At 39.3% G+C, this 24,956-nt stretch overlaps 2 protein-coding genes across 6 annotated transcripts in view; both read right to left on the bottom strand.

Annotated features, from left to right (window-relative positions):
• Nucleotides 1–360: 360 nt before the first annotated feature.
• Nucleotides 361–7,744, bottom strand: chpt1 (choline phosphotransferase 1). The gene is made up of 8 exons (XM_063905211.1): nucleotides 7,291–7,744; nucleotides 5,090–5,237; nucleotides 4,826–4,967; nucleotides 4,649–4,733; nucleotides 4,091–4,222; nucleotides 3,852–4,010; nucleotides 3,471–3,596; nucleotides 361–2,036 (listed from the first exon to the last, which is right to left on the bottom strand). The coding sequence occupies exons 1-8, from the start codon at nucleotides 7,528–7,530 to the stop codon at nucleotides 1,920–1,922; spliced, it is 1,149 nt and encodes a 382-aa protein (XP_063761281.1). The 5' UTR covers nucleotides 7,531–7,744; the 3' UTR covers nucleotides 361–1,919.
• Nucleotides 7,745–8,583: 839 nt separating this feature from the next.
• The window catches only part of mybpc1 (myosin binding protein C1), a 32,103-nt gene continuing 15,730 nt past the window's right edge, over nucleotides 8,584–24,956 (bottom strand). For 3 of the 5 annotated variants that reach the window (XM_063905209.1, XM_063905206.1, XM_063905208.1), the window contains 27 exons: nucleotides 24,908–24,949; nucleotides 24,417–24,458; nucleotides 23,532–23,642; nucleotides 22,922–23,070; nucleotides 22,717–22,834; nucleotides 22,579–22,630; nucleotides 21,943–21,999; nucleotides 19,486–19,652; nucleotides 19,240–19,372; nucleotides 17,530–17,654; nucleotides 17,335–17,440; nucleotides 16,821–16,987; nucleotides 16,554–16,719; nucleotides 16,368–16,474; nucleotides 16,135–16,271; nucleotides 15,808–15,967; nucleotides 15,610–15,714; nucleotides 15,337–15,525; nucleotides 14,635–14,769; nucleotides 13,905–14,072; nucleotides 13,702–13,790; nucleotides 13,430–13,625; nucleotides 12,979–13,118; nucleotides 12,727–12,886; nucleotides 12,212–12,348; nucleotides 11,757–11,943; nucleotides 8,584–9,419 (listed from right to left, as the gene is read on the bottom strand). In XM_063905209.1, the coding sequence (XP_063761279.1) occupies nucleotides 9,325–9,419; nucleotides 11,757–11,943; nucleotides 12,212–12,348; nucleotides 12,727–12,886; nucleotides 12,979–13,118; nucleotides 13,430–13,625; nucleotides 13,702–13,790; nucleotides 13,905–14,072; nucleotides 14,635–14,769; nucleotides 15,337–15,525; nucleotides 15,610–15,714; nucleotides 15,808–15,967; nucleotides 16,135–16,271; nucleotides 16,368–16,474; nucleotides 16,554–16,719; nucleotides 16,821–16,987; nucleotides 17,335–17,440; nucleotides 17,530–17,654; nucleotides 19,240–19,372; nucleotides 19,486–19,652; nucleotides 21,943–21,999; nucleotides 22,579–22,630; nucleotides 22,717–22,834; nucleotides 22,922–23,070; nucleotides 23,532–23,642; nucleotides 24,417–24,458; nucleotides 24,908–24,949 (3,440 nt within the window). In that variant the 3' untranslated portion in view covers nucleotides 8,584–9,324. Of the gene's footprint in view, nucleotides 9,420–10,582; nucleotides 10,622–11,756; nucleotides 11,944–12,211; nucleotides 12,349–12,726; nucleotides 12,887–12,978; nucleotides 13,119–13,429; nucleotides 13,626–13,701; nucleotides 13,791–13,904; nucleotides 14,073–14,634; nucleotides 14,770–15,336; nucleotides 15,526–15,609; nucleotides 15,715–15,807; nucleotides 15,968–16,134; nucleotides 16,272–16,367; nucleotides 16,475–16,553; nucleotides 16,720–16,820; nucleotides 16,988–17,334; nucleotides 17,441–17,529; nucleotides 17,655–19,239; nucleotides 19,373–19,485; nucleotides 19,653–21,942; nucleotides 22,000–22,578; nucleotides 22,631–22,716; nucleotides 22,835–22,921; nucleotides 23,071–23,531; nucleotides 23,643–24,416; nucleotides 24,459–24,907; nucleotides 24,950–24,956 lie in introns of all 5 variants that reach the window. The other 2 variants (XM_063905207.1, XM_063905210.1) reach the window with 2 other exon arrangements.

Consider the following 24,956-nt stretch of genomic DNA (forward strand, 5'->3'; position numbering starts at 1 on the left):
ATATGTTAAAACTACAAATGAACTTTCTTCTGTTGATTTTAGATTTATTTCATGTTTGCCATTGAAATAGGCCATCACTTGATGACTTTAATGCTTTGTCTAGACCCACATTACATAAATAAATGTTGTCCTGTATTGGTAAATGTTAGAATATCACCAAATATCATCAAAAGACTATTAAGTGGGATGGAATGGCTAGCTCTTCGTCCAACCTTCCTTCTTTATCCTGGCTTGGGACCAGCAAAGTGACCGAGAAGCAACACTCTGCAAGACAGGTGAGTAGCTAGATGGGTTGCTAGTAGCTTTTGAGAAAAAAAAGTCCCTAAATTGGCAACACTGATACAGTAACAACGCAGCGCATGAAAAATATTTTTCTTTATTACAATCTTTTCCACCCATACAGTTCCTGTTAGTAGAAAGGTGTTTTACTGTTATTATTGAACAGTGCAACATGGTGTTGAAATCAAAGTCGTACATTTCAATGCATAGTTCCCAAGTCCATCTTAAATTATGCAAAATCATCTTTTTTTTAGGACATGCTGCTTTTAAATGTCCAATATCCTGCAGGTGCAAAATCTCAGAGGAAGATCATTTTATTTTTCCAAAATAAAATTCACGAGTACCATTGTCATTTACCCTTATATAGTTAAGCGGCACTACAGAAATATCCCTTTTGATCCAAATGAACCTGAATAATGAGTTGGTCAGATTACAAGAACTCAGTAATGTTAAATCAATGCAGAATTAATCATAATCCAACAGATCTTCAAGAACAAAATGAATCCATCACTGATACATAACACGATAAGTGAAGAAACAATGAGTGAACGGTTCCAGTAGCATTGTATTATGAGTATTGTCTGGTATGATACTTCAGTGGAAAAAAAAACACATACAAAGCTGTTTTAAATATTCACAAGTTAAACAGTAATTACAACAAAAATATTTAAGGCGTTTTCAGTTGAATTCTGTACAATCACAAATAATTAACTATTAGCCCTTCAGGGAGAAGAACAGAGAAAGCAGTACGAGTCGGGTGTTAGTGCTTCATCAGGCGACAGCGCTCTAAAAGGCCCCGGTGAGGTGAGGTGTGGTTACGTTTTTTTTCCAGGACTGCAGTTTGAGATGAGTAACAGAAAATAAAAACATTAATAAAAGTTGTTTGTGTGAGAGGCCTGGTAGAAAACCTGTCGTAATGTTGTCAGCACTAACCCCGACTGTGACCCCGTCCCTTAGCGCGTTGACAACCTGCCAGTCCACATTGCAAAATTCATTGGATAATATTTGAGGTTTTGAAGGTCATTTTAAAATTTGAATCTGCATTTTTAAACCCTGATTAATGTCAGATTGAGCCACATTCATTACATAAATAAAAACAAATTGAGAACACTTTCAGGTAATGCATTTAGTTTGGGCATACATCAAAGAGATTTACCTTATTGAGCAGTTCTATATATTTATCTATTTAAATATATGACTGCCAAATCTTCCAAACACGATTTAAATCAGACAACATTTGCTTTGATATTTGCCCAAAGTTAAATTACCAAAGAGTAAAACCTAAACAAAATATTTTGGTATTGGATTTGAGTCAGCAGGAAGTAGATGTAACAATCTAAACTTTATTTTCTGACAACATGCAATGATGTCTAAATTAAAATACTTGGAGGGAAACTCTGGTTCCGTGTTCTTTTTCATTCCATATCTTGATCCATGCCTTTTTTTTCTTTTTTTTGGTTTATAGTGTTGAGTTGGTTTCATGTCTCCATCTTGTGGGAGAGGCAGTTTTAATCAGATGTGGTCACTTTGTCAAGGCTGCAGTGGCTCGGGGCCGAGGGAGGTCTATCCTCATCATCGTCTGCTTTCAGGAGCGGGGAGAGATCTGCGTCCCCCCCCGCCTCCTCCCGCCGGGCAACCTGTCAGTCGCGCTTGCCGTGGCTCGGCACCGTGATGCTGAAGACTCGGATGCGCAGGTGGGACGCGATCTGGAGGCACACGCCCGTACAGTAGCGTGCCAGATCCACAAGAGAGAAGACCTGGAGAAAGAGGGAGAAGATCAGACATCAAAGGCTGGATAAATAATATAACGAAAGCTTCACTACAACGATACTGACGGGGGAATGGGTAAAATCAGCATCTTCATTCAATATTTATTATTATTTCACCTTTACCTACTGTCACATTTAAATTGACTTTTTAAATCAGGTCAATTATCTCAAAAAATAGCCTACACAATGTCTTCTAAAGTGGTTCCGAAATTGTGAAATAATATTGAAAAATAAACAAATAGATGCAAAAAAGTAAATATATTTATCTAAAGTATTATCCCCCCAAAAATGTAGGTCGGTATAAACTTGCCTTGGTTTGTTCAGAATGTAAAGACTTTATTATAACTAATTACATATTATAACCAACTATTCTTTGCACTTTAATTGACCTGACTTTCTTTAATGAAAGGCAGGAATTTCCCCAGGTAAGAAAGGTGTTTTCTTTAATTTACCTAACCTTTGTCATGAGCTGACTGATCTCCCTCTACTTACACCTTTATCATTCCTTTTGCTTTTTCATAGCAGTCAAATCACAGGTGTAACTGATTACATTAACAATGTCCCCTTATTCTTCCTATTACCCCAGTGAGCCAGCATACACAGTACTGGGTGTAATTCATGTTACTAGAGACACCTGTGCTGACTTGTGGTCTAATCAGCCAGAAGAACTGGTAACACCCGTGTGGGTGTGCCTTTTACTGCTGCAACACAACCGCATTAAGAAGATAAATGCCAGCACAGTTTTATCTCTTTCCTTTTTTCATGCTCTTTGGAACCTCAAGTAGTGAAGTTTTGCCAACTGTTCAGCATTTTTCTTTACTAATAAGTACTTCTTTACCCTGTGAACCACAGTATTATGACCAATGCGTTTAACCTGTTCTTGACCTTATCCTTTCATATCAAAGCTGACAGTATCAAACCAAAGCCAGAAGAGCTAACAAGCATCATGGAAGTCAAAAAAAGGTTTACGTCAAGTCATGTCATCGGTGTTAAAGGAACTTTGAACTAAACCTTGAACTTAAGCCGGTATGGCTCGTTGATTAGATATAAGGTGAAAGTCACAATAAGAGGACTGAGAACTGCACTGTGCCGACATATGCTCAAGCGTAACCTGAAGCGATCGATCGTGTTTCACATTTTGTGTTTTAAATATGGCTAATATCAGATTTAGGTGTAAACTTAACTTAAGAGAGTCTTAAAGTGATCCACATGCACAAAGAAAAGTCCTTTTCCCCAGTTTAGGCAACACTGAATTCGTATCTGGGTTTTTTCTCCACCGTTTTAAGTCTAAACTCAGTATGCCAACCTCCAAAACTCTTCTCCAAGTGTAGCTAAACTCGGTGGTCGTAAAGGATGTTACATATTTAGAGTTGCTCCCTTTAAAAAAGAAAGAGGTGTTAATACTACTATAAAAACACTGACCATGGCGATCCAGAGGACTATGTGCTCATCGATGAAGCTGTTGAAGTACTGGTTGAGGAAGAGGAGGCCAGGGCCGATGAAGGCTGTGTCCGGGAGGCACAGTTCACTCTTGGTCATGTGTGCGACCTACAGAGATACACAGGAGGGAAATAAAACACTGCTTAAATAAATTCAGTTTTGAATTCCACTGGTAAAAACTAAAATTACAAGCCGAAAAATTGGTTAATCTGACTCTTTGTTACCGATACCTGAACTAAGTATTTAAGTCAGTGTAGGTCAAATATTCTTAGCCTTTGATTTTACCATAGTAACCACGGGTGTTGCCATATCACCCATGACCAAAATCATAACCATTAGAACTTAAAGACAAGATGAACGTACCACCAGTTTGTTGGAGATCTTGGAGATGACCATGCCAAAGGCGAGCAGGTACAGACAGGGGTGGTGCTCGAACAGCTGGCTGGACGACTTCTTGAAAATGATGAAGGCCAGCGTGAGGATGAGGCCGATGTGCAAACTAGGACTCAGCACACTGGTGTCCTGAACAGAAGGAAATGTTGTTCAACAGGCATCCCAATATCACATCTGCTAAAAAAGCGTGAATACGTGTGTGGACTTACCGCCACAGTGGAGCCGTTTTTGCCTACACCACCGTTCAAAATCACATGGAAATAGTTGTAGCAGGAGTAGAGGGCCCCGCCGCTGATACCAATGATGGGGAAGATGTACATCTTCACTCCGATGACGGGCAACTACGGAAACACATCAAGGTCAAATTAATGCAAAGACACAAACATTCTCCATATAGCAAGAAGAAAGGTGCTCCTATGAAAGCCGCAGGCATGCCGAGCGTGATGGGAGGGCAAAGCAACAAAAAAAATGCCGATGACATCATTAGCTTCTTGAGCCAGACCATGTCAATAGATAACCTGTTGCCATGGCGTTAGCTACCAATATTTACCTTCTCTCAAGTGACGTTAAGTCAAGCCTCCAAAGGCAGCACAGAGTAAAGGTAAAACACAAATTCTATTTAAGAGCTAGAATGACAACTAAAAACTAGGAAGTGATTAGGTACTTGTTGGGTGTGGAAACTAAGGGAGAAGAAAAGTTGACTAAATAAGGTGAAATGAAAGTGTTTCTGATAGTGTGCTGGTCAAAGCATATCATTCCTCTGTTACCGTGGATTGCCAAAGGCTCACGCCTCCGAAAGCCGACATCAAATACATGGTCATGATGGCCAGCTGCACCTCTGTGACGTCAATTCTGTGGGGGAAGAGTGAGGTTATGACTTTAAATAACAAGATAGTAGTTTCACAGCATCTGTATTGCTAGAATGTATTGAGAGTGGGACTTACAGGCCGAAGCGGAGGGTCCCGGACACGTAGGTCTGCCAGTGTGCACAGAAGAACATGAACATCCCGATAAAACCACAGAAGAAAATCCAGTCTGGGTATCGTCCTATTCCACATGAAATGCATGTTCCCACAGCAACAAAGACTGAAGAACAGAGACAGAAAAGACAAGTAATGAATAAACCTCCCTGAACAGATTACACACACTGGATATAAAAAGTCTTACTAGCAAAGAAAAAGAATAACAGTTTGGGTTGAGTAGAGCACCTGTGGAGACGGCATCGCAGCCGTGATCAAAGAGCTCGCCCAGAGCAGAGCTGCTGTTCGTCCTCCTCGCCTGCTTCCCATCAATGGCATCCAGAGACTGGTAGATGAAGAGGCCCAGAGCACTCATGATGAAGGCCCATGCTGGAGCCTGAGGGGAAGAGACTTTATTTAACTATCGCTGCTCACAAGAAGGACCACAGCCTTGGACTGGTGAGGCAACTTACTCTTGAAGTTGTTATCAACCAACAACAATAGTTTTTCAATTGTGTATATTTGCAGCTTTTCTGTTTTTTATAAGTTTGGTCAGACTTTTGGTTGGAAGAAACTATTTTAGAGAAATGTGAAGGTGTTAACTTGGCCTCTGAAACAAGGTCGTTTCATTATTTTCAGAAGTTGATTCTATAGAGCAATGATAAATTAAGACCATCATTAGCAGATTAATGAATAATGAAAATGATAGTGAGTTGCAGCCATAAAGCAAAGGGCAGCTAACTACTTGCAACCAGTCTGTTTGAAAGCTAGATCAATATGATGTCTTATGCAGTCATTTCCTGAGTAGGTATTTAAAGTATAGCTTTTGTATAGTGGATGCAAGTTGAAAAATGAATTCACATTTTAGAAATGAAAAGAGTAGATCTTTTTTATTTGACTTTTGTTTGTTTGTTTGCTTATTTATTGACTCTAACATAAGGAGATAAATAGGCTGGTGGGGCTTTGAGGGGGTTTTGAGTTTTCAAAAGTTCAAAGTATTTTGTAAGCACAAACCGAGGTTTTGAAAGTGGGCCTAAAATATGGAAATTGAGGGATTCCAGCTGACTGGCCTCAGTTCCTCTAACTAGGGTGAAGGTGAAAGACCATCTGGACGCTAGAGCCGGCCAACACAGTGTGTTTACAACAACATTGTGTGTGTGAGCATTTTGTGTGTGTTTGTGAGTGTGTGTGAGAGAGAGACAAAGATAATCTGTGTTTCCACACAGAGAAAGAATCTCATGCTTTCCTAAATATTCAGAGATCCTGCTGTTTTCTCCAAAGTCCATGTCCTGAATGCCTCATGGCCCGATGGGGACAGAGTCCACTTGTTCACTCTTGGTCATGTGTAAGGGTTAGCACACAGGTCACACTTCAGGACGATCCTTAAACTGTGTCCAGTGGTTTATATGGATTCCTATAATAACATATGTTCGCAAAGTCATACCTTTACTAGTCTATTAAGAAGAGTGTCCAGGTTTCCTTATGTAATGCTAAATCATGAAAAGGGGTGGGGACTGAAATGTCATTGCACATGAGGAATTTGACAGCAACCGCATGCAGCATGGACCGTGGACTTAGGTTCACATAATTAAATTGAACAAAGGTTTAAATCTGATAAACACAAACACCTATGCATTTCCAGATTGGGTCACTGCCCCACAGTGAACCTGGTGATCAGTTAACTCGATCACAGGTCACATGTTTGTTGCATTCCCCTATACATTTCAGGTATAGTTTTAGGAATATGTAACTACATTAGGAGGTACATGTGAAGCCATTTAACATTAATCTAATCTTCATAAAAGTGATTTTACTTTTGTTATTATGTAACTTTAAGAGCTACTAAGCATAGCTTCTTTCTACTGGTAAACTGAACAGGAGCATAAATGGTGTACTTCAAATGAATGTTTTGTATCATCAACAACACCACGTCAAGGCTGACAACTTTCCAAGAACGTAGCAAAGACTACATGAGGCCGGGGAGTAATGTCACCCCTAATCCGATTTAAACCCATTTAAAGCGTCCTCGCCTGTATGTGGCCATACAAACGTGAAACATTGTGATTTAAGATTTTTACCATTTTGACAAAGAGAAAGTCCCTAATTCGGCTTACAATGTCATGCATTAAGCAGAGCCTACTCCAAAACAACAACTCTACTAAGATCGTTTCAAAACACAGTGGGCGCTAGCAAGCAGGGTGACCCTATTAATAAAGGGAAAGTATTATCAAAAGATGAGCAACTGTGAGGATCATATGTACGCCGAACTCACTAGGTGACTGCTGATTCAAGCACTATTTTAAAATATGTCTTTTGAGACATGCGGAATTTGCGTAGGTGGCCACCTAACTTTAACTTACGGAATTTGTGAATGGGGGATTGCCTGAACAAGAGAAGGTAATTGGGGCTAGCCTCGGTGTAGAAACTTTGGCCAAGGTCGCTTTACTCACCTCCTCTGTTGCGGTGGGACAATAATACACAAGCACCATGGTGGAAAGGATGTTGACCATCAGTCCAACAATAGTCAGGGTGTTTGGTGCGATCCATATCGGAGTTTGTTGGACGAGCCAGTTCCAGTAGACCTGGCACGGAGGCTCGAACAGAGACCGACCCGAGGCGCTGTACTTATGCTCCTCCAGCCGCTTCAGTTGTGCGGGTGACAGCGGCTCCGACCACAGGAAATGTGGCATTGTTTTTCTGCCTAGTCACTCCTCCTATTACCGTAGCGAACTTCCCAATACTCCCAGCCCGGTAGTGGCTTAGACGGGGCTATCTTCTCTCGGCCGACTCCAAAAAATTGCAGCTCATTTGGCATTTATGGCTAGGTGACTAGACGAGGCCATTTCCACAGCGGAACCATGAGATGTCGATACTTTCTGATAGCGTCTCCACAGGAAGTGGGGATCCGGAAGGGAATCATTTGGCTGCGCACCGGGAAGTTTAAATTTAAATGAACACATTAGGAAAATATGTAGGTTAAATTGAAACGCTATATTAAATGTCAAACTGTTCTATTTATCACACAAACAAGATAACACTACAAGTAAGCAAACATGGACGGAAAAGCATCTGTATATCCATTTATTCCATTACATTCAATTGACAGTAAGTATTTAATTTAATGGTTTATTCCTCGTTTGCAGTGCTAAACATTGTTTTGATGGTATTTAAATAGGTAAGTTTGAATCTGCTTTCTATCAGATTTCATGTGCATTGAATTTCCTGACCTGAAAGCCTAAATTCATGTGGCCTAATCCTAAATAATTCTGGTTGAAATATCCATATGATGGATGAAATAATGAGTCAGATTTTAAATGAACTTGAACGAATGGAACCATAATAAATATCAACAATTTACCTTTTACTTTTTTTCAATCATTTGGGCTATTATTCATAAATGAACATGATCTATATTACTTTAATTATTGTATTAAAGCAGTAGTATTATTTCCTGCATGCATTTTTTGTCAAGTGAAATTTTATATCGTCTATCTTTATATCCTCAGTTAAGGACATATTGTGGTAAAGAGCCCACATTATTCCTTATAAAGATAGATTTTTGGGAAACAGTTTACAATATGACATGCAAATTAATTGTATTTTTGTGCATGAAACCATATATGCATATTTATGTTATTCTCTTATCACAACTGTGAATGTTTTGATCCACCCTTAACACCATAATTAATATAGTTAGTCATACTCATACATGAGATCCAAATTTAATAGTAGTTAAAACAAAATCACATTTTAAATGACTTTTTATTGTACTCCACGGGTCATAATTACAAAGGTATAGGCATGCACATATGACTGAGCATCAATCAAGCATCAAGTCAAAAATGAATCAAAAAGAATAATGCTTCATGCATGTGAACCTTTACATCGTTCTCACATATTAGACATAAATGATTTACACAGAAAAGGGGAAATTAACAAATATTAATGTGAATGATCTTAGAAGGGTCTACACGTTCATTTATCCAACATTACTCTGAACTATTGTCGTTTTATTGCCTTAAAGAAGTTTTGACACACCATACAACCTTTGTTTATACATTCCCTTTCCTTTCTTTCAGACCCAAGAAAATAAGTTATCACCATCAACAGACACTCCCAAGAAGAACCAACATGTATATACTGTAAGTGTGCCACTGCTATATGTGCATTGTATATTTTTTTGGTTTTTTTACAAACTATATGATTTATCAAATCTAGAACCCAAACAATGTGGGCATGCATGAGAGCTTAGTCTTTTGAACCCAAAAGGGTGACAGAAGTGAGCTGGGTTTTTCTTCTTCTACGGGAACAAGCTCCAAACTTGCACACAGCATGCCACACCACAGAGCAGTGAACCCTCCTCCACACTTCTCCGCCTGTCTCGTCATCATCCCTCCATCCAACCTTCAGATCTTAGTTGAGAGAAGAGGATCACTACTGGCAGCAAATTTCTGTAAAGCAAACGTGTCTCATAGCAGTCTGTTTTACTTCTCTGGCTCCACAACCTTCTCGTTCATGTACTTGTCAATCAGGTGTAGGGGCACTCCGCGTTGCATGAGCTCGAAGAAGGTGAAGCCTCCTTAGGGATGAGAGGAAAAACGTTCTTATAATATTCTTGGGAAAGGACCGAGGTAGATGGTAAACAGAGAGAGGAAAAAGATGAGCAAGAATCGAACCAAGCAAAACAAACAGAATGCAAAGATGCACTGGATTGGAGTGAGAGAAGAGAAAAAAAGATGGTCAGAGAAGCTTTTTTACTCAATGCACACTCAGTTTGTAAATCTCTGCCCCGCTCAGGCTTGCAGCACCAGAAGCGATGAAACCACTGAAATACAGTGCAGGTCACACATCTCTGAAAAGATCCAGGTTAATCAAGCTGTCTTTAGTCAGCACTTCTATCCCTAAGTAAATTATCAATACCAGAGTCATTTACTCAGTGACGAGCCACTATACACTCGAGTAAAAAATGTACTTATGTACATACATTAGTATAAAAAGTATTCATTTACTATTGTATAATATATATATAATATATATATATATATATATATATATGTCCACAGAAATAAACATAAAATATATATGTAAATATATTTAAATTAAATGTATTATATACTGACTGTAGATTCATATCTAATGGGTAAATGTGAGATTTGAATTATTTTCTCATATTTCTGCAAAATAGCAAACCACTTCCTTAACTGTCAGAATATTCCTTGTATATGCATACCTCAGTGAATATTACATCCGACCACAGTAAGCTTACGGATACATTAGCCACTACTCACCAGTATGTGGATAATACCCGGTGTTAGTATGCTTTGTTTCAATCTTTTCAAAACATTTTTTCAAGTCAACATACCATGAAACTCATTCCCAGCTCTTGATTTTTCAGCAAATGTTAGCAAGTTTGCAAAACGTTTTACCTACCTTATCTGTTGCACAAAATACATGAGAGGTAGTCTTTGAACTCATTCCATTTCACACCAACGACTATGGCAATCAATTGTAATTTTCCAAACAGGACTGTTAAAATAAGCCAGCAAAGCCGAACTGGGGAATAAGTTGTCATGCAAACATTGCTTTATTAATGCCTGGTTGCACGTTTTTCTCTGGGCCTGCTTTCATGGCGATAAAAGCTGCTGCGGTCCCACCGACTGAGAAAAGCGAGGTTATTAGCGGGCTGAAAGATGCATAATGAATGACATAAGCTTCATATGCCAAAACCATATGAAAGCTTACCTTATATGAGAACATACATTCACAATTCTTGAGTTTGGACTGGGGGAGAGAGAAGAGAAGAGGGGTTAACAAAATGTTTACGTGGAGTTATATGTGTGCACCATGGACTCTAGTTTTTATTACTGAACTCTTTTATATGAGGAGTTAACCGTGGCATAAAGGGGACACTGGAATCCGTGGAGAATAGTCGAAGACAACACAAAAACATCACAGTTCCTCTTGTTATGCCTACATAGGTGTGACTGGGGACAGACTGTGTGTTGTGATGATGAACAAGATGACCGGGTGGACTGGACTGGACAGAGTTTTGTGAGAACACGGGGGATAAACCTGTACGTGTGGTGGTGATGGGAAAAGTGTCACCAGAGATTATGTGCACTGCACACAAATGAACAGATTATTATTTGCATTTCATTTGAAAATGTGGTCCAGGAGCCGGTTGTACCAACTGTTCACAAATTCAAGTGGAGATTGAAATATCAGTCAATTAAAATGGTTTGCACTACACAACTAGTTCCTAATTACAGATTACCTATAAGTAAATAACTACACAGTTTTAGCTTATTGAGTAACCTGACAAAGTTAACGTTTAAGGTGTAGAAAAAAAGAGATAATACAGTTGACAGATCTGACAGTACACTTCATTTAGTGGTTTGGTTTCCTAAAGATTTAAATGCTTTAGGTTAGATGGTGCTACTGGTTTTTCATAGCAACACATGAACACAATACTACTGTCTCTACTGTCTGCAGCTTAGACATTCTTAATTTAATTGGTGCAACCCAAATAGGTAATCAACAGAAACTAGCAAAACGTTTCTAAGAAGTCAAAAATATTTTATTCTCAACCATAGACATGAATTTACGAATAGTTTGTGCAACCATTCCAGATACTTACATGTCCACCGCTTATTTGGTCAGCCCTTTGGTAGACTATAACGCACAGTTCAAATAATACAGTATGACAGGGGAGTTGCTTTCCCATAGCCACCTTTGTGTCCTTATATTAAAATAAATTGTTTGTCTTTTTTAGATGATAAAACAAAGATCCTTACATTTATTATCAGTAGACAGAAAGAAAAATGAAGTAATAAAACGAGAAAGGTGAAAGGCTTTGGGAAACCAGACTCGGATAAAGACAGGTACCCAGGGAGTTCGCCTCCTGGTTCACACTAACCTTTGATCTCCAGCTTGCAGTCCACTTGGGCCTCTCCCAGATCGTTGACGGCCTTGCAAGTGTACATGCCGCCATCATATGGACTGGGCTTCCTGATTTCCAGAGTACATACTCCCTGGTTGCTAAACATGCGGTACCGTGGGTCGTCCAGGATGGTTATCTTATTCTTCATCCAGATCACTTTAGCCTGCGGTCAGACAAGAGATTGTCAGCAGCTAGTACGATTTATGTATCACAAAGGGGAAGAATAGCTAAAAAAATAAATAAATATCCAAGTTGAAAAATAACTAGACACATTCTTTTGAAGTTAGATATAATATTTTCTTGTCTTAGATTTTTGAAATACTGGGAAGAGAATAAGTGCTATAATACAACATGATCAACTTTTCCAGTTACCTGAGTGTAAAGCGTAATGTACTCATACACCACTTTATACCTGTGGTTCTCCCACCTACCCTTGGGTTGGCACGGACACTACAGTTTAGAGTAGCGTTGTAGCCGGCAATAGCAAAAGTGTTGATCAGCGGCTGCGTGAACTTTGGTGCCTCCATAAAGTCGTGGTCCGTAAACTCGTGCGTTTTCACCTGCATGCCTGTTGGGGTAAGGGTAAAGGAATGGGGTTGTGCATGATACTGACGCTGAGCGGTATCATGTGGGAAATTCCCTAAGTGATGAGGGAAAGACAACGTTTGTTTGTTTATCATCGGCTGAGTCTGCAACATGACTGTTAAAAGGCCTGTCAGTTATTACCCTAACCCTGTTAGATTTTAACGTAAGGCTGTAATCAGGCTCACTTTAGGGTGGAAACATCACTGACAGTACCTTTTAGATAACAGCTGTGAAAAGAAAATGAATCAACAACTCTTTTGATATTTTCAACATGCATTGGATTTGTTCCAAAGTTGTATCTTTGGAAGCATTTTCCCACATCTTAAATGATAAGTAACCATTATATGACAGTTAATGCTACCTTCTTTGACGATGAGGGCACTTTTTTTGGTTTGGGTGGCTGTTTCGCTTAGGCCACACATGTTCTCAGCAAAGATCCTGAAGAAGTACTCATTCCCTACCACCAGCTCTGTGATGGTGATGCATGTGCGATGGTAGTGCTCAATGCATGTGAACCATTCCTATAAATCAGATCAAAGCTAATTAATGTAAATATTAAATCTATATTATTTGCAATTTCAGTTCAGAACACACTGTAAAATTGATCATCTACCATTGTTTTCTTGTCTGCTTTTTGAATGGTGTAGCCTGTTATTAGGGCGTTGCCGTTGTCCTTTGGAGGAGTCCAGACCAGAGCGACATTTCCTCCCCAAACATCCTCAATCGTGACACTATGAGGAGGCCCAGGTAGGTCTACAAATCAGAACAAATTGTGAGAAGAGAGTTTGGTCATATCATTTATATTTTTTGTTATAGCAACAGTATTGTTTGGTTGCTGCAGGGTTCACCAAGTTAAATTTAAGTCTAACCAGAATTCAATATACAATGCGAAATGATTGATGAATGAATCACGAATTGAATTTGAAATAATCATTTATTTTAAATATATATTTTAATAAGCTTTTTAACTTGACAGTTAATGTCTACAGCAAAAAAATAACATTTAAGACTTTAAATATCTTTTGAGGAAGCCTAAATTCACTGCCATTTAAGACTATACTCACCTACAACTTGTATGTCGAGAATGGCCGTGTCCACATGGTTTTCAACCTGAACAGTCATCTCATACTTTCCGGAGTGGCTGCGCTCTGCTTTACGGATAAAGATGATGCTGTCACAGTCTGTATTGCGGATGTTGACGTGGGTAGGCTCTATGGGCTGGCCCTCTTTAAGCCAGTTGACTTTTGGCCTGGGTTTACCCTGTGGACAACACACACAGTTTCAATTCTACTCAGAGATAAAGTGAATATAGAATCGATGGGAGGTTGCTTTATACCATAAATGGCACCACAAGGTTCACCGCCTCTCCAACTCTACGAGTGTATGTCTGCTTCAAGTGTCGGGGAACGCGGATCTTTGGTGGTTCTGAGGAGCAAACGGCCATAAGTGTGTTTACATTTTTTCCTAATCAACTTTGGAGTCAAGCTATAACGCGAAAAGTGCATTTTCAAGAATCTCCACCACCGTTTTCCAGCTCACCAATAACCTCTTTAACCATGACATGATGCTGAAGGGTTCTTGGAGCGCTGGCTCCGGCAGCATTGATGGCTTTGACTCGAACTAAGATTCTACACCCTGGAGTCAGCCCAGTGATAGTATACTTGGTCTTCTCAGTCAACTCCTTGTTGGATACTACCCAATCATTCGCTGTAAAAAAAAACAATTTGTTAACAGCTTTCATTTGTGTGGACCTTGAAAACCGTTAGCCCCTTACAAACTATGCAACAGTTTGGATTTTACAGGTTTATTGGATGTCACATTGTGTCAGACTGTATAATAAGACATTTCAGATTACTGCCATGAATGCTTTGTCGGATGGTCAAACAGTGTCTCAAATCCCCTCACCCCATACATTTCCCACAAAGTAATTTGGAAGGTTCTTTCAACAATTTCTCTTGTTTCTCCTTTTGTACAAAACTACATCTGTCATTTTATGTACGTTAAAACAAGTGTAATACTATGAATGTTTTCCTGTCCGAAAGTATGTTGTTATCACACTGTGGCATTGAACTTCTTAAAACTATTACAATCTCTATGTAGACTGTTTGGGTGCATTTAAAAAAAGAATGTCTGTAAGTGGTATTCAGGACATCGTGGGATTCAGGACCAAAAGTTTTGGATTCACTGCTTACGATATTTCCCACTTTTACTGTAAAACAGTCAAAAATCTAAGTTTGTCAGGGCCTTTAGAAGATTGAAGTTGCCTCACTTCCTTCTACGCAGTACTCCACTAAGTATCCGTCCAGACCGGCAGCTCCGATGGTTTCAGGAGGACGCCACTTTACTGTCACTGTGGTGTCGGTGACATCATCCACAACCAGCATTGTTGGCTCACTGGTCACAGCTGAGTGGAGATAAAGGTTTTAGAGATCAAAGGTCATTTGTTTTCCAACATTGGGTATGAACGAGTTCGGAAAACATTCATTTTGGCAAGTCATAAAGATGTAAGCAAGGCGCCTCTATCTCTGGCTGGTATGCTATAAATCTGCTTGTCAGATCTCATTAGTCCCTGCTATTTCCAGCTATTCTTGTATTCTGAATCAACCCCTATTGAACCCTCTGACAGACCTGATCTGCTAAACCTCTAATCCGCAGATGATTTGGCAGCCATTATAAAGACATACTTAATATCCTCTAAAGCTCCTGCGCGTCCAGTGGAGGTCACCGTCAGAATGCTTTGGATGGTGGGGTATGGGGAGGAACAGCTGTGTTGCTGGGGTAGCAAGGGCAGATCACACATGCACTATCACCGGCCCACTCAGTGAAATTTCCTCCATTATCATGAAACGGTTATAAGAGAAACTGAAGCTGCTTGTTATACATTTCCTGGACAGATTTTTGGCAGAAACAGCTCAAAGGCCAGTGTTAAGACTGCTAAGTGGATTTTCATGGAGACATTTGGGCTACTCACCGAGAGGGGTAAAGGCTTTGGATGGTTCACTGGGCTTGGACGAGCCTATAGCATTAACTGCAAAGATCCGCACTTCATATGGCACTCCTTCAATCATCTTCTTGGGTTCGAATGATGTTTCTTTGATCAGATCAAAGTTCAGTCTCATCCATCTGGAGCTCTGTTTCTTCTTTCTCTCGATGAAGTAGCCTTTAAAGGGCCGCAGAACAGCTTGTCATTAAACTACTTCTGTTTAACATTTAAGTTGCGGGAATAATGAAAATGCCTAGTTACCTAATATTGGTGAGCTTCCATCATATTTTGGTGGTTCCCATGTCATGGAGCACCAATCACCGCCCACCACTGGAACCAAGGGGGCCTCCGGAGGGTCAGGGATGTCTGCAGACAACACAAGACCACGGCAACAGTTCAAGAGACTTCTAATTAATTCTTAACATAGTTTTTTGATTTAAGCAGTTTGTGAACACTTACCTACAACCTTGACCTTGACGCTGGCTGTTGCTTCACCAGCCTCATTCTGCAGGACTATCTTGTAGTTGCCTGTGTCCTCCCGCTCTGTTACATCAATTGTCAGGCTGGTCTGGTCGCCATACGTTTCAGCTCGCACACGATGGCCCGACTCAAGAATCACCTAAGGCAATTGAGACAAATATGTACATGTAAGTCTTGAAAGTGAAATAAAAGTCAAGGCTTCTGTCTTGAATAGAAATTGAATATACTTTTGGTTTAAGTCTAATCCTGGGATTTGTTAGCCAGGACCAAAAAAAATGGAATACTTTTAAACAGACAAAAGCTTACCCTTTCTCCCTTCATCCACACCACCCTGGGTGCTGGTTCTCCAGTAATGGGGATCTCCAGGCGAAGTTTGTTTCCTGCCACAATTGTCACTGTGTTGTCTGGAAAGTTCAAACTCTCCAAGTGCACCCTCGGTGGGTCTACAGAAAATCGAATCACACAATTCAAATAAAACTATGTTCAGGTGTTCTTACTCAGTATGATGTCCAGATATAAACAGAGCATAGGTTGTGTACCAATGATGTGAATTTTGGCCGAGAGGCTTTGTGAATATCCCTCAGGCACAAAAGTGTAATCCCCTGTGTCATGAAGAGTGCTGGTTGCAACTTCAAGACGATGGACCCTGGAAAACCAAAATGAGGTTAGTAAGCATTTGTGTGAAATTGATTTTGATTGAACATAACTTAACAGAGTTTCCATACTTATTTTTGTGTACGATGTTAATGCGGTCATTGGGCTGAACCAGCTGTCCATTCCTGTACCAACGACCTGCGACGTTGCCTGGGTAAATCTCACAGTGCAGATTGATGGGTTGCCCCAGCATCACCTTCATATCTTGCAAGTCCTGAAATATCTTCAGCGGTTTCACTGAAGAAAGGTTGCGAAACCGAATATAGCACAGTATTAAAACCGATTCCTCTGTAAATTACACAGACAGACATAATGAATAAGTCACAGATGCTACATACAGTCAACATGTACGCGGGCCTCAGATGTGCCACCGGTAGCCATGATGGAGTATGTCCCAGTGTCCTCTCGGGAGGCGTCATCAATCACCAAGAAGTGTTTTTTTCCCTCACTCTTAACTCGGTATCTGGAGCGCACTCCGGTTGGAACCTCAACACCATTCTTCATCCTAAAGGAGGGAGAAGCATTTAAGATTAAACACTTACAGATGTCATGTATTGAACATCTTCATATAGACCTGTGTGCCATCAGATCACCAGATCATTAGTTGGGTTTCCAGAAATGTAAATGTTAGGATTAGACATTTTAGGCCTGGCTGTAAACCGCCAGTAAATAGAGTATAAGAAGTAGAACTTGCACCCAGTCACGAAGAATTATCCCTGCTCTTCATTCCACATGAACCTTCTGAGATAAACATATTATTTCCTTTAACATTGTTTCTTTATTCTGGGAAACCCATCTCTTGTTTTATTCTGCAAAAAAATGTTGTTAAAAAACATCTTAAATAAGTCTTACCATTTGACCTGAGCACCTTCCTCTGACACTTCGCACTCCAGCTCAATCCTCTCGTTTACTGTGGTCTTCACCGGCTCGATGTTTTTCACTATCTTAACTGGCAACTCTATAAGAGAAGTATAGAACAAGAAATTAAACACGTTTATTATGAGAGTAAATACTAATTAGGTAAAATTGAAAAGATAATCAGGATACCTTTGACAAACAGCTCTGTGGCGCATTTCTCGTCTCCCGCAGCTACAGAGTAAGCTGCGTCATCATTCATGGAGCAGTTGTTTATGACCATTATCCTTTGTGTGCCCTTATGCTCAAAAATATACCTTAACAGGAAGTCCATTAGTCACACCACTGTTCACGTCAATTCAATACACAATACAGGTCCTAGGATAAAAATGTAATTTATTACAAGATTAATGTGAAGCAAAGACTGGGCTATAGAAATAATAAAAAATATTCCTAAAATCAAAACGTACAGCAGCAAAATAAACATCATTATTTTACTCAGCATGCATCGAGTTCACTTCACAAACCCAAGGGTCAGGTTTGACAGAGGGATGGGATCACACCAAAGCACGGACATGGAGAAGGAGAAGGGAGAATCAACTGTATGGATGGACTTACTTCCTTTGACTTAAGGTCAGCAGTGAGCCAGAGTGGTCCGGAGCAGTGTACAGGAAGTGATTATAATAGACAGGAAAGAGCATAATGATATGACACATAGATTGACAGACAGACAAAGACAGAGAGACTTCATGCCTGGGTGAATTTATGTCTTCAGCAAATAGTGTCAAAAGACATTAAGAGATTTCTTAATTTATGAAGTCTTGAGCCCTGGAGAAAATGCAACACGACACCAAAACCAGAAAAAATGGCAATAACCTCCCAAATGGCTTTAACTTTGCTTGGCTTGGATGGCCTAGACGTTTCACCTGAAATACTTTTATCTATCTGTATTCCTAAAATATATGTTTTAGGTTTCATACCTTATTATTAACCTCATCAGCTCAGAGTAATAAGCTATCCTATTAAAAGCACTATATTTTATTATTATAATATAAAGATAGTCCCTATAGTCACTAACGCTATTCCCAAGGTCTAGAAAAACTCTCAGTAGGTCTGTCTAGTATTTTAAACATCCACATTTAATTAGTTACACAAATTACTGATATACTTTCATTGTAAAATGTAAATAAAAATACTAAAACCTACCCAATCATAGACTGTTGTTGTTACAGTGGTAATAACTTATTAAAGCACAGGACCTTTATAGACATTTACTTCTAAATTAAATTCAGCCTATATTAAATATATTCCAAACCAGACTTGGTTAAAGACCTGTGAAGGAGGTATCATCTTTTTCCTGTACAGATGAGGACATATATAGTAGTGAATGGCAATTAACTACACAAGTTGGAGAATACACTGCATTTACACCCAAATGTGGCTCTGGGGTCTTTAACTTTATATACATCCCTGTGATTGTGAATGTTCATAATAAAGTGTCTCATGCTGTTCGGGGACTGATTAGAGCCACATTTGTTTTATTGTTGGATAGCACTGGTGCACTGTAGAGTGGGCTGGACATGAGAAAGATGCGTTGTAAAACTCTGATAGTTGTAAAGGAAACATCAGAAATACTTATTAAGTCATCTCTGGTTATAATAAAAGTATTTATGTGGGGATATGTGTAAAATGCTCAAGTAAAGTGAATGAAAAGTGTAAAATGTGAACCATTGTGCTTTTGAGTGCTGACAAAACATTACGCAAAAACACATAAAATCAGAAAACTGGTGCAGAAAGGCGATGTCACAAATTGAAACGCATTTTTAAAAACATGCGTTTCATTTGTGCTCTGTTGAAGAGGACAAGACATAGAAAAATGCTGTAGAAAAAAATGTGACATACTTTGGACTGGGTCTGATTTCCTGTCCGTTCTTATACCACTTCAGCTCAACTGTGGGGTCAGCCAGATCAACCACCAAGCGGATCTTTCCACCCTTATCTGCCTGATAAGCTGGATCAAGTTTCTTGGCAAAAGCTTTGAAAAGATGAAACAAAGGTCACAAAAAAACAAGATCAATATCCCGTGTTGACCTGAAGACTTATAATCACTAAAGGTGCACTTCAAAAATGTCAAAGACACTGATTTACCTTCGCTTTTCTTCTCCTCTCTTGGGATCTTCTTCATCCTTTTCAGCAGACCCCTCAGATCTGTGATGCCATACATGAAGGCAATCTTCTCATACTGATCTGGCCGGGCGTTCTTCAGGATCTCCCACACATCAACGTCTGGACCTTCATCCTGCTGTTTGGGCTCCCTAGTGGTGCCGGATACGATGGAACGATGTGAGGTTTCGGAGTCATAGGTGGTTTTCGCAACGTGTCCTGAGGAACTACTTGATAACATCTCGACTAGACGTCGTTTAAGCATTTTTTAAAGCTTTACAATCACTGCTTATTCGATGTATCCTGATTCCTGCCCTGCATATCCTATTTCGTTCCTCGGGACATGTCACACAAAGGGATGGGCATGGTGAGCTATCAATCTGTGTGTTGAGGTTGTCTCTGCAGTCAAATGTTAACTGTAACATGAAACACAGGGGTGCCCTCAACATTACTGAGAAGGACTGGGGGGTTAATTGAGTTTGCTTGTGGCCTTTCGTATGTCTATTGACCAGGATTATTTTGGAAGTGTGCAAGGTAGAAAGATAGCAAACATTGGGAGGAATTACAATCAGGGGACTAGTTATCGTTCTGAGGTCAGTGACTTGGTTAAATGCACCACCAGCAGTACATCAAGTATACAGTATGTTTGTTTTTTGGGGGGAGATTTGAAAAAAACCCTAGAGGGGAAGATAGATTTTTTACACTCAGCAGATGTTCTTATTGTTATAATATTGTAACATGTAGGGTTGCCAATAAATCCACAATTATGATCGTAAAATGGCTTTTTAAGGTTTCTAGCATGCATCAAGGGATGAAAGGGAAATGGGAACTATATTAAGGAGGAACTTTGAGGTGGGTTCTTTTAGTTTGGTCAACAGACTTCACAGTAAGTGTGGAAGATGAAACAAGTGTTGTGTGATTAAATTAGCACACAAGGGCAGACACAGATTAGTTATCAGATCAAATATTTGGTTCTATTCGGCTGTGTCATTCCACTTCTTGTAATGCTAAACTCTTTTGAGATATAACATGATGGAGCATGCAGGGATTTAGGGGAAACCTACAACAACGTTTCTTAATGCTCATTTTAACATCTTTCATTTTGCTCTTATGAACTGGCCCATCCCTTTGTTTTTTGTTGGTTTGAGTGATCACTTCAGAACTGCACTGACACAGTTAGTCTATGATATTAAAGATGTTAAAGTTGTGAGATCAAAGTTAATTGATATGCCGCCCTAAACATGAGTGTATCAATTAGTTTACATAAAGAACATTCAGACAGCCTTTTCTTTCGTAGACATTTTCCCAAATGTCCGAAAGATTGGAGGTGAATAGCGTCAATATTATTCCATTCTATGTTTGTATTTCTTATCTGTTTATTTTCAGGCAATTATGTAGAAAGCTGAAATAAACATCGTGGTTTGCCTTATATTTCTAAGTTGAAATAAGACGACAATGTAGAGATAACACTATTCTACAGCATCATTTCTCTATGGCCCACTAGCACATCATTAATGATCCAAAATGGTGCACTGTGCCTCATAAAGGTGGTGTTTGACTTCATGGCTTGATGAAGATCTGTTACCGCAGGTTCTTTATGATGCAAGGCCCATTTCCATCATTTCTGATTGCTGACAGAGGGGTTAGGAATGTTGCCTTCAAATGAAGTGTTACCGTACTACAGTAGGCCAACACTCTTGCTCGTCCAATTCCTAGAGCTACATGTCATGCTGGGGACTCTACAGGATTACAGTACTCACCCGCAGTAAGGTCTAATCGTTTTAAAATCTATGATTTTCTCTCTACTAACCTTTGATTTCTGAATATGTAGGGGAGAAGAAGAGACAAGCCCAAAATAAATGGATAATTTCGCTGGTGAACATTGTCACTGCTTAGGAGTATTTGTACTTAACCTTAAACGTTGCGATGTCTAATCTGAAATGTGCATGATATGGTGTTTATTTTGAGTCACCACGGTAGCTTCTGTAAACCAGAGGTTTTCAAACTGTATGGTGTACCTTCATAACTTTGCACCCCTTCTTAAAGTCAAAACTCAGACAAATCAGACTACACTGTATATGTGTCTATTAATCAGCTTAGAAATCATAAAATAAAGACTCCTTTAGAATCCAGAATGTAATCCAGTAGTAGCTGTCTGTACTTGTCATTGCATTGCAAACAGCAACTCTATAAAAAATGTGGCCATTGACTTATATCTAAAATAGCAGTATCAGTATTGAAAGGGATGGTGTGTAGTTGTTCCCAAAGTGTTTGACTTTGAAAACCGCAGGTAAGCTTTAATGTACCATATGTAGAAATGTACCTGCCACAAATAAAGTAGCTTAATATAAATCAAAATGACTAAATATTTGAAAGAAAGACAAAAAAAAGCACATTGAAAAAGTGCTTGTAATCCACTCAGGGTCGGGATGTGATTCTCACCTATGTTTAAGGAGGCCACTAAAGTCAAGCTCCCCTGCATCTTCTTGTCCTTCACTGCTGTTGTTACCAAGGAGAGATTAATAAAGATTTAATCAGAGTTGAACAGTTGCAGGCACTAGAAAACAATGCTAAAATAGCAGCACAAAGCAACAGCTCTGACTTCAATCGATGCATTAGCTCCACGCTAACACCTGATTCATGCTTACACAAAACCACTTTTTTAGTCTTTCTTGATGAAAACTTCAAATAAGGTGTTTTGTATAAGACACTTCAAGAGCGGTCCCAGGCAATATTGCTACAGTCTTTCTGCAATGTTAAAGCGACATTACTTAGCAGCAACATTGTGAAACTGGGATGCTTTGTATTGCTTTCCAGACACATTGTTTAGAGGGAGATTTAAAATGCAAGAGTTGGCCTTTAATTACAACTTGAGTTGTAATGACCTTCGAGAAGGGTTAAGGACATTATTACAACCGTCCTGTCACACTTAGAAGGCGTACAAAAAGAGCATTTATTAGTATTAATCTTGCTTCCTGAAATAAATAATTAGTTAAGGTATTTGAAGTGAAAAAAATGAAATACTGTACTGTTGCATACTGAATTCGTAATGGTTTTGGTTGAAAGTTATTTCGTTACCTTCTTTTGAAAGCTGATCGGATATCAAGACTCTGTGAGCCCTGTTCAGTTTCTGTAAGACAGTAACAACACACCTGCTAGTCTGTACTTTGTTGACATATTACAATAAATATAATGGACTTTGATGCTTGAACAAACCTTTAACTTCCAAGTCAAAGCAACAGCTGTCAAACTTGTCCTTGTAGGTGACTTCGCACCTGTAGTTTCCTGCATAGTTGTCTTTGGCCTTGATGATGTGCATCTCAAATGTGTGAATCTGTCAGGGAGTGATATTTAAGAACGGTTTTAAAAGAATCTACTGTCAGATCGAGTTGGGATAGATTGAGGTCTTGTTGTACAATACCTTGGTCAACCGTTCAAAGGTCTCTTTCAGCTGTAGGTGCTTTCCTGTCTTGCTTGCAAGATCCATCCATTTTCCTTTGAACCACTTGATAGTGGGTTTGCGGAGAAGATCTTTGGCCTCTACCTTGGCAACAAAGGTGATGTCTCCACCTTAAGACAAAGAAAATATAATATCATTACAGAGAAAAAAGTTTCCAACAATCCAATTTTCAAATGAGTAATTATCAACGTCACACTGAGAGGCACTATTTTGAGCTCTCAATGTATCTCTTTATTGTGACATTCAGATCCATACAGGGCCTTTGGCCCCTCTGGAAGTCTTCTCTCAAAATGTTATGCTATGTCGCTTATTGGCTTTATTCCAGACATCAATACCACAGTCATATCTGTCATTTCAGGATGTTTAAGATAGAGCCAGTAGTCAATAAGTTTAGCTTAGCATAACAACTGGACAGGCTATATCACCAAAGCATTGAATAACTATGATAACCTTCTCTGCTCAGGTAAACATTAGTCCACTTCATCTTTACATAGCAAATATGTGTTTGCTGATGTATTGATGCCCTGAATGTCTTTAAAGAGAACCTCTAACTCTTTGTGCGGTCACTCACCCACAGGGACAGTGGCACTATGGGGACTCTCTATCAGCAGGGTCGACCGTGGAGGGCTGTCAATAGGCTTGTCCGGGTCGTCTGGGCCCTGGCCGTCTCCCAGAGACCACACTGCTCAGTTAGGAGAAACACACACATGACACAGTGCTCTCCAAACTCATTGTGCTAGGAAGAAATAAAGCAGTACAGTTGAGGTTGGAGTTAATACACCCACCTTTTACTTGGATCTGAAAGTCTTACCAGTACAAAGGTATACAGACAGACACATTTTCTCACTTTCAGCCACCAGACCTTATACACCAGCAGAATATAAGCTCTTTGCAACATGGAAAGCATGAAACGGACATTATGAAACACAGAAATGTCATCTAATTAGCAAGACAGATCACATTTGTTGGACATTTTCAGCTAAATAAATGTTTTATGTAAATTCCGCTTTCTCCTGATACATTCTCCAATCTCCGTTGCAATGGGATAAATGTGGATGAATCCCACTGTTGCTGAATACTTGCTGTCTGGATCTAGTTGAAGTTAACGTTGGCTGTCTTCACCATTGGCAAATTGTTTATCCTTCATCCTGATGAAAAAGTTGTAATTTTCCAAATGCCACATCATGTCCTCTATGAATCAATAGAAGACTGAGAGAGTTGAGGGTATGATAATCCAGGAAGATAGTCTTTTTAATTTTGCTCGCCATCTTGTTAAGACAAATGAACCTGCTGATGATTATGCTAAACGACTGGAAAGACTCCATTTGCCAAGCCACAAGAGAAAAACTGGTTGGACCAATGGGAATTTCTTGGTACCGGTCTAACTTCCTCTTGGGGTGAATGAGAAGGTGAACATAATTACGATAAGAGTCTTTTTTGGCTACCACTTTATTACCTGAGTCTTTTCTCCCCATGGCGGGCACAGGGACGCTATCATCTAAACAAAGACAGAGACAAATTTACAGCATATTATAAGGAATAGTACTGTAAAGTCCACTGAAGCATCACACACTCACAAAGAGTCAAACCAACAAGTAATTAAAGATTTTCAAGCATTGCTCCAAGGAATTCTGAATCAAAGCTATGATTTAAATAATAAATGTTATGCTATTTGTTTTCCATAAACCTAAGTATTGAATATGGATTAATAAGTGATTGCAAAACCTAAACGTATAATTGACCTTAAAAAAAAATGGATGTATGTTAATAAGTTAGTAAGAACATTTTGAACATAATGTTTTTCATTGAAAGGCTAACTTCCAAACACACAGAAATATCTAAACATGTCTCTAACATGTTTCTCGAATCAGAAAAGTAAATCTGATTTAGAGTCTACAGGTTTCAGAGGTACTAAAAAGGTTGAATCATTTAACAGAGGGATCTTACTAGGCAGCTCAATTGAGAGTTTCTTGAGAGAATTGGCATCCTCTGCGGA

This window comes from Eleginops maclovinus, chromosome 17 (genome assembly GCF_036324505.1).
Source record: "Eleginops maclovinus isolate JMC-PN-2008 ecotype Puerto Natales chromosome 17, JC_Emac_rtc_rv5, whole genome shotgun sequence".
NCBI lineage: Eukaryota > Metazoa > Chordata > Actinopteri > Perciformes > Eleginopidae > Eleginops > Eleginops maclovinus.